Genomic DNA, 10589 nt, shown 5'->3' with positions numbered 1-10589 from the left:
TAATCAACTTCCCCCTCCCCTCAAAAAATTCTGACCGTGCCAAAATTTAAAACCATTATTGTTAATAAACAAGGCAACAAACTGGCAAAATCCTTGGCCAAAATCATTTTGTCTATCTTTATGTTCTGAGTTCAATTTCTGCTGAGATTGTCCTTCATTCTTTCTGGGCCAATAAGTACCAGTTAAGCACTGGGGGTTGATGTAACAGACTCCTTCCCCAACCTGAAATTACTGGCCTTGTGTCAAAATTTAAACCCATTATCATTATTATAAATTCTTCAACCTCAGGCGCAGCTAAAAAACCCTTTTTATCCCAAACTATCCAATTAATTCCCTTGATTTCTTTCCATTTTCAGAACGCCACTACAAAAGGAGGAAATGTTTGAAGGAGAAGTCCCAGTTTATTCCATATTTAATAAAACAGATGATACCATCAAACCAAGATGGAGCAGAGACTGACATGGCAGCAAATTGAGGAGAATAAAATCTATATTATTTTGTAATAAGAATATATAACTTTTCTTACCACATTTGTCTTATACTGCCTTTATTTCAATAATTTTGAAAATAATGAATTTAGTCAAATAACTTTGTCATTAAGGTGCTGTTTGGAGCATAGATTAACATGAGACTTTGATGGATGGTTTAAAGATAAATCACTTTAACCCTTTTGTTACCATATTTCTGCTGAAATATATTTCAATTAATTTAGGAAAAACAAAGAATCTATTTAAATAACTTTAATCCTTTTCTTACCATATTTCTGTCAAAATATACCGTTTTTGTCTTAATTTGAAAATAATGATAAAGTTATTGAACTGAATTCTTCATTAAGTTGTGGTTCGGAGAATAAATTAACATGAAATTTTGATGGAAGGTTTTTAGATCACTTCAAGACAGTAAGTTTGTGTCATAAAACCAGAAAGAGTCTCAGGTGGGTTTGATGTTGGAATGGTTAAGCTAATGTTTGGGACAGAAAATCTTCATGGAAGATTTTGATTTAGATTTTACTTTAAAACAGGAAATTCTTAACACAAAATCAGAAATTATCTCAGGCAGGTTGGTATCAGAAGGGTTAAACTTGCCATGCGAAATGTGCCAGTAATTCTTAATTGGCTCCCCCAACGTGTCACAAGGTTGAAAACCATTGGTCTAACCTTTTCCTCCCCCCTCCTTTTCTACCATCAGTTTCACATGATGCAGTTTCAAATCTGAATGTAGGTGAATGGTACCCTGGCCATTCTCCCGCTTTCATGTTGGTTCAACCAGAAACAACACAAATCAGAGATAGGAGAAAAACATGTAACTTCTCTTTTTTTATTAGCTATATATGATCATCATCATCATCATCATGTGTTGTGTTTGATGGAAGGCTATGTACACAAATGCATGGAATTGAGAGGAAAAGGAAAAGAGAGAGAGAAAGAAACAACAGTCTGATTAAATTATAACATTGTTGGTTGTTGTTATTACCTCTGCTTGTTCTGAGCAGCTTCTTTGCGTGCTGCGTCTTGTAACAGTTGGGTATCACATTCATCTGCTGGCAACTGGACATAACGCACAACGGAGCCACGGATAAAGCAATTCTTTACAGAGAGCTGAAATCGAAGAAAGGCAACAATGAGGATAATAATCCTTTCTAATATAGGCTCAAGGCTTGAAATTTTATGGGGAGGGTTGACTCCAGGGCTTGACTGGCACTTATTTCACTGACCCCCCCCCCTCCCAAATGATCAAAGTAAAGAATTCCATAGGGGTCAACTCAATCTTTCATCCTTTCAGGGTCCAATGTAATAGGTCCTTGTGCCTATATTAGAAAGAGAAGTAGTAATAAGCCAGCAATGTTAAGGAGAGGAATTAGTCAATTACCTCGACCCGGACCCCGAAGGATGACAGGATAATTTCTGCAATAGAATTGATTAAGAACCTTTTCTTCAATTGTGTTCCAAAAATCACAATATGTTGATAAATAAAATAATTACAGTTGTTTAATGAAACCAGTCTAAATCTGTGATGATTTTAGAATTTAATTGAAACTCTTAAGGGATGTGTTTTATTACTATTATTAACCAACCCTTTCGTTACTATATTTCTAAGTAAAAGATTAAAATTGACATTATGTTGAAAAAAGAATGAGGAATTAGTTAGATAGATCACAGGAGATAAAGGAATCATGGGGAAGGATAGCTAAACGGATCATTGGAATGTGTCCACTTTCTATGCTGGCATGGGTGGATGGGTAATTACAGTTTGACCCTTTTGGTATTTAAAATGGCCATATCCAGCTCTACTACGATATATGTTTATGTTCAAACTGGCCAGATCTGGCCTCTCACACCTATCCCACAATGTCATTCTAAAAACAAACGACCACATCATCAAAACCTCAAAGCTACGAGATAATGCTTAGAGGTATTTCATCTGTCTTTACGTTCTGAGTTCAAATTCTGCCGAGGTCGACTTTGCCTTTCATCCTTTTGGGGTCAATAATTTAAGTACCAGTTGCGTACTGGAGTTAGTCTAATCGATTGGCCCTCTACCCCCGCCCCCCAAAAAAAAATTTCGGGCCTTATGCCTAGAGTAGAAAAGAATATAAAATACAACATACCATATGTGGATATTTTTCAGGATCTGTAACACTGATGTCGGTTAGTTTTATGTTTAAAAACTGGTCCACTGAATGCAAAGTGCCGCAAATACTGTAAAGACATTTACGATGTATAAATTACAATTATCACAAAAATATTTGAAGTGCAATCATTTATACTTTGTTTCACCCTCAAATTTGTCATTAAAGTTTTAAACTACATCTTGTAAATAACAGCATTGTTGGTAATAAATTTTCATTAAATTAATTAGTGGTCCCTTCTGCCCTTCTTTACTCTTTTGCAGTCTCCTACACTATTTCCCTTCAGTCACTCTCTCTCTTCTTGTTTTCCCTCTAAGTAACCAAGTATCTCTTTCTTCTGGCCTTTTCATGTACCCACTCTTATAGCAAGACACCTACTTCTCTGTTACACTAAACCTTTCATTATCTGATACTGGATCACCTCCTCTGATGCTCCCTCTGTTATGGCAAGACACCTGCTTCTGTCTCTGTCACAAGTTTCCCCTCAAACATCCTCTCCCTCTCGTAATTCCTTGTCCTGTGAGTTACTTGGTGACCCTGCCAGTGCTGGTGCCACATAAGAAGCATCCAATCCACACTGTAAAGTGGTTGCCATTTGGAAGGGCATCCAGCTGTAAAAAAACCATGCCAAAACTCACTTCACCTGTGCTAGTGCCACGCAAAAAGCACAGAGTCCACTGTGCAGAGTGGTTGGTGTTAGGAAGGGCATCCAGCCGTAGAATCCCTGCCAAAACAAACTCAGTAGCTTAGGGTAGTTTTTCTACTTGGCCAGCTCCTGTCAACTGTCCTACCCCATGCATGGAAGACAGACATCAAACAATGATGGTGAGGATTCACATATTGCAGTTTTTCTAAGCCTTGTAAATGAACTCGGAAGGTTGGGCCTCCAACCAGGCCTTTCATGATACCCTTAAAGCCAGGAATTTTTCAGCACCCACTTCATGTGTAAGATTTAAATATATATTCAATTTGATTGACTAAAACCGTTCAAGGGAATGGCCCAACATGGCTATAGTCAAATATAAAAGAATCCATCAAACAAAAACCAAAAGAAAATACATGGAAAAATAATCGTTACCTGAGATCATTCTTTAGTTCCACAACAACATCTTTACCAACTAAAGATTTGAAGAAAGAATAGAACAACTGAAAGAAAAAACAAACAATAAAAACATTATGGGATGAAGTAGTGAAAACAGATCTTAAAATGTTGAGTCTCTGAGAAGGGATCGAGATGGAATGGTAATATGCTGTGCTTGAGAAGACCCATCCATCTCAGCAAAAAAAAACAAGGTTCTGTGAAACCATTCCTCACAACTCTTCTTTTAAAACCACCCCGTCCCTCCATTTATCTTCTAACTATGGCACCACTCAGCTGCTGTAAATAATACCAGTTATTTCCCCTTAATACACTTCTATGGGAGGAAAATGTGTCTTATATGCCATTGTAAAAATTAACACTCCCTTCTCGAAGCCAAGATTCGAAACCGAATCTAAGAATTCTCAGTCGTCCAAACCACCACAATCAACAGGCGCAAAAACAGGTTTTCTTTGACCTTCGACCTAAAGCCATGTCAGGCAAAGTTCAAATGAACAGGAGCTGACCTATTTAGGTACAAACTCTGCTGCAGTATGTCTGTCCTTCTAGCTGCCACGATTCTTATAAATTCAGTGGTTAACAAGACAAAAGGAGGGAGAAGGCCCTAGCAGCCAAACGAGGAACGTCTACGCCACCACAGCTTTTCTCAGAGACCAGAGCAATGTTCGAAGTTCCACGGTAGACAACTGCCTCAGTTGAACTACGTACACGCAAACATATATTCAATTTCTGACATATCACTTCTACAGATGTACCGTTTCTATTTCTAGCAACTTCGTAGCGGTTGTCAACATTTTGCATGTAGTGAAGAATTATGTGTACCAACGACAAATTAAGTCAAGTGAATAAATTATTTTTAATTATGAATCGATTCACTCATTTGTTTACTTCAAAGGCATACACATTCCTTTTGCATCTGTTTACCAAGATACACATTTAACCACTACACCATTAAATATAGTATATAAAAACAACTTATCTTGTATTACAGAAACGAATAAGTAAATGTTAAAAAAAAAGGGGGGGGATTAATATTATTATTATTATTATAGGATTACCGTTTTCATTTCCTAACACTACCAATTATCAGCTTATTAAAAACCGAATGTTGAAAATAGACACATATATATAAGGAACTCATTTCTAAATGTAAACAGAAGGAATATTTATTTGAAAGTTTGGGAATCGAAATGTATATCTATCCGAACCACAGTGTTTTTTTTTAACGCTTGGTCTACCTGAGGATTAGAACTCGGAACTACCAGCCTACAGAATATGTGAATTATACAGTGTTCACAACTGTCAAACGAGAAAAAAACCCAAAGGTAAAGAATACGTACACCACCCGTTTACGCCGAAAACGGGTAGTGTGCGTATTCTTTACCTCCACCAAAGTGTGTATGTGTATATATATATGTGTGTGTGTGTATGAATGTATATATATGCGTAGCTCGAAACGTCAAAGACTTTCCGTATTCCCGAGCGTCATACTAATATATACTTTTGTTATTTACACCACCTGTCCTCGTCTGTTGTTATTATTTGTATATTCTCCCATATATATATATATATATATATATATATATATATATACATCGAAAATTGTTACCCTCCTTTCCACTCGACTTCTTTTTCCCCTCTAAGTTTGCTCTGACCAAGTAATATCTACACAAGTGTGTCTTCACCACCGACTTCGTTTCTGCATAACTTTCACAAAAATGTGTTGTTTTTTTTCATGAAATTTTCCACAAATACCTTTCAAATGGCACAGATAACAAGCGTATTGGCATTTAATGAAAAAATAAATCAACAGGCAAGCACATATACATACTAACACACACATATATGCAATGTGTGTCAACATGTGTGTGTGAGCCCAGCATTTTTTTCTTCCCCACGTTAAATTCCGATATAATCAGAATCTACCCAATCAGATATGTACAGAAAATTTCATCAAAGAATATTTGTTTCTAAATGTAATGAGGAAACAAAGCCGGTAGCCGACGGGTATACGGGTAATGCTCTAAACAGACCTCATAAACAGGTGACTCGTTTTATAGTTTTGTAGGTAAAAATGTAAGGTTAGACATACATGCATCGTAATTTTTACACGAGTCTGAGAAACTGTAAGGAAACTACGAAATTTATATTATTCCAAATGACACGCTTTATATTGTGTTTAATATACACTATATATACACACACACACACTATAATAATATATAAACTCCAGAAATAAAGGTTTTACTTTCGTTTTTGGAGTCAGTTCCTGGTTAAATGTATGTATATACTACTCATAGTGTAGTTAATTCCTATTTAATATCTCAGTTTTTTAAGAGTGAAAAGAAAAAATACTCTTAATATAAAAAATGAAATAGGGGGTGTAGTGTTTTAATTATTCGGTTTTGACAAAGACCCCCGAATTGTCAAACAATAGAACTGTGTAATTAAAAACCACTGGGACACTGTTTGTTTTATTTGTGTAGCTGCTTCAATTAGAGCTATATAACGTTACCTAAACCTATTAATGAGTTTATTAGTGCGGATATATGATGTATAACAGCCACCGGCTGACTTATTAATTCGGGTTTTTAAGATAAATAAATTTCTAACTCACCATGTTGCCGCGTGTCTAACAACCGACAATTCTCCGCAGTAAATATTTAAAGTCTTGTTACGGAACCGGACCAATTATCCGGCAAACTCAAAACCGGAAGTGTCCCGGATTTTTGGATTTTCAGGTTTTCTGGAGACAGCCTAAATATATATATATTTAGAATATAAAATATATACTTAAAATATATGCTTAAATAGATACTTAAATTATAAAATAAACTATGGAAAATAAAGAGCTATGTTATTTTTAATAAATTCAAATTAATACATTTCTAGCAGGGTCTATTTGGTATTTATTAATCGATTTAAATTATTAAAATATTTCATACTGCATCTTGTATATAATATAATGTTTGTAGGATAAAAATTAAATGAAGAAAAGTAAAGAACATGATTATATGTAACAAATATGGGTACATATTAATTCGCTTCTAAAACAGAGTATATTTAATCTTTATCTTTCGTTATAAAAAGAAAACTGTTCTTAACACACCGTATGCAAATTAACCAACTTCAAAAGCAAGGTCCTGTGTACTCAATACAGGATCCCGTTTATTATTTAGTATGACCCAGTATTCCGGGATTTGTAGAAGCCGGATAAGAGGTCCGGTACAGTATATACGGGGACGACTGGATCAACGAGTACGACAAGCGAGGGAGCGGGATTTATAATAATAACCGATATAAAATCATAATTAAATAAAATTCAAACGTTATGAGAAGGACTGATCCCAAATGATCTTTATTTATTTATTTTAACGATGTTTTCGTTTCAATTCAGTATACCGCTATATTTAACAATATCATCCAATGAAATTTCAGTAATATATTCAGTGCGGACATTACAGACAACCGGAAAGTGCTGTGTCATATTATATATTTGAGGAAACCAAGAGAAGTAAAGCCCAGAAATACAATTAATCCTTTCAGTTGTAATTAATAATTTAGTACCAGGATGGACGACTACAAAAAGCCGGTGGAGGCTCATTTCTCTCCTTATGCTATGAATGGAGGGTGAGTAGTTATGGCATCGCTGTTTCTTTGTATGTGTTGTATATTGCATCTTGTGTCTCTTATTATGTCTTGGATTCACCAGAGGAGATCTACGGACAAAGATGTCCCGTGTTAATCGCACGCTTGTTTGATGTCCCCAACGATCTTTAATTCGGGACAAAGAGACACGATCGCACTGTATCAGAAGGGTAGGCTGATCGGGGTTGGTTGTAATGTCCATGTTTTATCTCTTTTTTCTTGTCTGTAAGGTAAATCTTGCGGGTATCTTCGACGGAGGCTGTTGATCGGAGGACGGTAAAACACCAGGCTTCACGGTCTTGATCGGTCAGTTGTCCCATTGTCCCAAAAAGCTTGCATGTCCATGGCTCAGGCCCTAAGCACATTTTTTACCTTTTGAAAAAAAAACCCCCAGCAGTTGACCAGAAGATAAAATGACGAAAGAAATACAGCCAAGCATTTTGTTTAACTCTTTTACAGTTGAACTATTGAACTATTTCTTTATCTGTGTAGGCAATAATAATTGTGATGTTAGAAATAGCAGCCAAATCTCAAATCATATCCTGCCGTCTTTAAAAAGATCCTTGGTTTCCTGTTCATAGGAAAAAGAAGAGATGATCATGACTCGATCAAATCAGCCCTGATCGAACATATTTATGATCTTTTTTGGTATCAAACAAGTTCAGCTGTATAGTAAAAGAAAACAATTAAACATATTTAGTTCGCTCGTGGTTGAATACATTCACCCAAGATGCCATGTAGTGGGATTGAACCGGAGACCACCAGTAATTCTACAACGGGGGTCCATATAAGAATGGAGATTTCCGAGCTTGATCAAAAAGTAATAATGGCTTCAAATTTTGACACCAGTGTTTCACTGGTACTTAATTTATTGACCCCAAAAGGATGAAGGGCAAAGTCGAACTCTGAAATTTGAACTCAGAATGTACAGATGGAAAAAATACCGCTAAGCATTTTGTCTGGCGTGCTAATGATTCTGTCAGCTCCCTTCCTTAGGATCAAAAGTAATATATTATCTGTTGCTTGGTCCCAGGCAACTTATGTGTTCCAGCCATGACCACCCTTTTTATTCAGTCTATCTAAAAACTACCTACATTATGTGACATACGCTTGTATATTTTTCTTGAAGGTGGTAGGTTATGATTTGAAGGAAAATTGACTGCTACTTTTACCAGGTCAATTAACTACATAGCTGTTCTTTCACTGTATGTAGCTATGTCCCATTAAGCTCTAGATGTTTTTTTAACCCTTTGGTTACCAAATCGGCTGAAACCAGCTCTGGCTCTGAGTACAAATGTCTTGTTTCCATAAGTTTTGAATTAAAATCTTCCACCAAACCTTAGTCACAATTTATGTTCCCAACACTAACTGAATGATAACAAAGTTATTTTACTAAATTATTTGTGATATTTAAAATTAATTGAATGAAACAGAGCATCTCAATATTAATCCAGTAACGAAAGGGTTAAAGTCCTTCTCTGTTATTTGCATATTAAGGTAACACTGTCCCCTTATTTGAATGCTATTATAACTCTGCTCTCTCTATTTTATTTACAGAACTGTTCTAGGATTGTCTGGTGAGGACTATGCCATAATTGCTTCAGACACTCGACTGAGTGAAGGTTTCACTATTCATACTCGAAATTCCCCCAAAAGTTACAAAGTGTAAGGTGTTATTCTTTTTTTCTCATACCTTCAAGATTTCAATGATGTAACTGTATATTTTTAGAATGACATAGTAGGGTAGGTGTGAGAGGCTGGATCTGACTGGTTTGAACATACAACAGGCAGAATATTTGGGTCAGATACGACCAGTTTGAATGTTGAAGTGTTAACCAATTAACTAATTGATTGCTTGATTAATTATTCAGTCAGTCAGCTAGGTTTTTCAAAGTCCTTTCGTCACCATTCAAGGCCTTGGAGTAGAGAGAGCTGAACTTAGCTGGTTGATTGATTGTTTGACCAAATAGTTGATTGGTTGATTGGTTAAATGATTAACTAATTGATTGGTAATGATAAACAGAGTGAAGCAGAATCAGTGTGTGCGTGAGGAACCTCTCAAGATACAACAAATCTTGTTTTTATTCTTTTCCTCAAAAAATGAAAATTGAATTTGTCTCATTCACAGGACTGACTCAACAGTTTTGGGTTGTGTTGGTTTCCATGGAGATGTCCTTACTTTAACAAAAATTATTGAAGCTCGTCTGAAGGTAATTGTTTTTTGTTTTCTTTTTCTTTTTCACAATGTTTTTGTTGTTATCTTTGCTGGTGCCACGTGAAAGTGCTTGTCCCAGTGCCACATTAAAAGCACCCAGGGTCTTCTTTCCCCGTCGATCCGTCCAAGCCCGTTCCCTTGGCTGAGAGTAGATATGATGTTTGCTTTTTGTATTTTCAGATCTATGAACACGACCATCATAAAGTAATGTCCTGCAATGCGGTTGCAGCCATGTTGTCTACCATTCTCTACTACAGACGCTTCTTTCCTTATTACACATACAACCTCATCGCTGGAATTGATGAAGATGGTGAGTTATTTCTCCCAAAAATTTCAGGCTTTGTGCCTTTAATAGAAAGGATTGTTGTTGTTTATGATGAGGGTGGTGGATGGACAAAATGAGGATTTTTAGTGGGTGAGGTTTCTCCCCTATGTCTCTCTAATTTATGTGTTTTCGTTGTTCCAGGTAAAGGGGCCGTGTATAGTTTCGATCCTGTCGGATCTTACCAAAGGGAGCAATGCCGAGCTGCTGGGTCTGCTAGTTCTATGTTACAACCAATTTTGGACAACCAGGTACGGCTGAGCAAACACTGTTAAATTTTGTTCTCTTGTGCTTTTTAAATTACTGCTGTGTTCTCTCCCCATTTCCTTTCTTATACTTAGCCCCTAGTCATCCTTGAATCTGGAGACCTTTGATCAGGGGCATTCCAGTCTTGACCATCCTGTCTTATTTTCAGACATAGGTGCAGGTAGGGCTGTCATCATTATCATCATTGTCGTTTAACGTCCGCTTTCCATGCTGGCATGGGTTGGACGGTTTGACTGAGGACTGGTGAGCCAGCTGCTATTTTATTTTTTTATTATGTAACCCCGTGAAGGTGGTGAGCTGGCAGAATCATTAGCACGCTGGATGAAATGCTTAGTGTTTCACCTGTCACTATGTTCTGAGTTCAAATTCTGCTGAGGTCAGCTTTGCCTCTTGTCCTTTTGGGGTCAAT

At 36.5% G+C, this 10589-nt stretch overlaps 3 protein-coding genes across 3 annotated transcripts in view; 2 read left to right on the top strand and 1 right to left on the bottom strand.

The window, feature by feature from the left end:
• LOC106882762 (uncharacterized) overlaps positions 1 to 528 on the top strand; it is a 5042-nt gene extending 4514 nt beyond the window's left edge. Inside the window, exon 6 of the mRNA XM_014933542.1 lies at positions 357 to 528. Coding sequence (XP_014789028.1) covers positions 357 to 475 — 119 coding nt within the window. The 3' untranslated portion in view covers positions 476 to 528. The remainder of the gene's footprint in view (positions 1 to 356) is intronic.
• A 760-nt stretch (positions 529 to 1288) lies between these two features.
• On the bottom strand, positions 1289 to 6951 carry LOC106882765 (U6 snRNA-associated Sm-like protein LSm2). The gene is made up of 5 exons (XM_014933547.2): positions 6838 to 6951; positions 6346 to 6485; positions 3708 to 3775; positions 2609 to 2699; positions 1289 to 1598 (listed from the first exon to the last, which is right to left on the bottom strand). Exons 2-5 carry the CDS (start codon positions 6346 to 6348, stop codon positions 1470 to 1472), a joined length of 291 nt encoding a protein of 96 aa, XP_014789033.1. The 5' UTR covers positions 6349 to 6485; positions 6838 to 6951; the 3' UTR covers positions 1289 to 1469.
• Positions 6952 to 7172: 221 nt separating this feature from the next.
• Positions 7173 to 10203, top strand: LOC106882764 (proteasome subunit beta type-1). Its single transcript, XM_014933546.1, has 5 exons — positions 7173 to 7358; positions 8934 to 9041; positions 9505 to 9586; positions 9772 to 9901; positions 10058 to 10203. The coding sequence occupies exons 1-5, from the start codon at positions 7300 to 7302 to the stop codon at positions 10186 to 10188; spliced, it is 510 nt and encodes a 169-aa protein (XP_014789032.1). The 5' UTR covers positions 7173 to 7299; the 3' UTR covers positions 10189 to 10203.
• The last annotated feature ends 386 nt before the right edge of the window (positions 10204 to 10589 follow it).

Source organism: Octopus bimaculoides, chromosome 27 (genome assembly GCF_001194135.2).
Source record: "Octopus bimaculoides isolate UCB-OBI-ISO-001 chromosome 27, ASM119413v2, whole genome shotgun sequence".
NCBI lineage: Eukaryota > Metazoa > Mollusca > Cephalopoda > Octopoda > Octopodidae > Octopus > Octopus bimaculoides.
The sequence above is the reverse complement of the archived record's forward strand: the minus strand, read 5'-3'. Positions and strand labels throughout refer to the sequence as shown.

Coding starts and splice junctions, on each gene's coding strand:
- LOC106882764 (XM_014933546.1), top strand. CDS start 7,300: ATGGACGACTACAAAAAGCCGGTGGAGGCTCATTTCTCTCCTTATGCT. Junction 7,359..8,933: donor CCTTATGCTATGAATGGAGG/GTGAGTAGTTAT, acceptor TTTTATTTACAG/AACTGTTCTAGGATTGTCTG. Junction 9,587..9,771: donor TTATTGAAGCTCGTCTGAAG/GTAATTGTTTTT, acceptor TTGTATTTTCAG/ATCTATGAACACGACCATCA.
- LOC106882765 (XM_014933547.2), bottom strand. Junction 2,700..3,707: donor GAACTAAAGAATGATCTCAG/GTAACGATTATT, acceptor ATGTCTTTACAG/TATTTGCGGCACTTTGCATT. Junction 1,599..2,608: donor CTGAAAAATATCCACATATG/GTATGTTGTATT, acceptor CTTCGATTTCAG/CTCTCTGTAAAGAATTGCTT.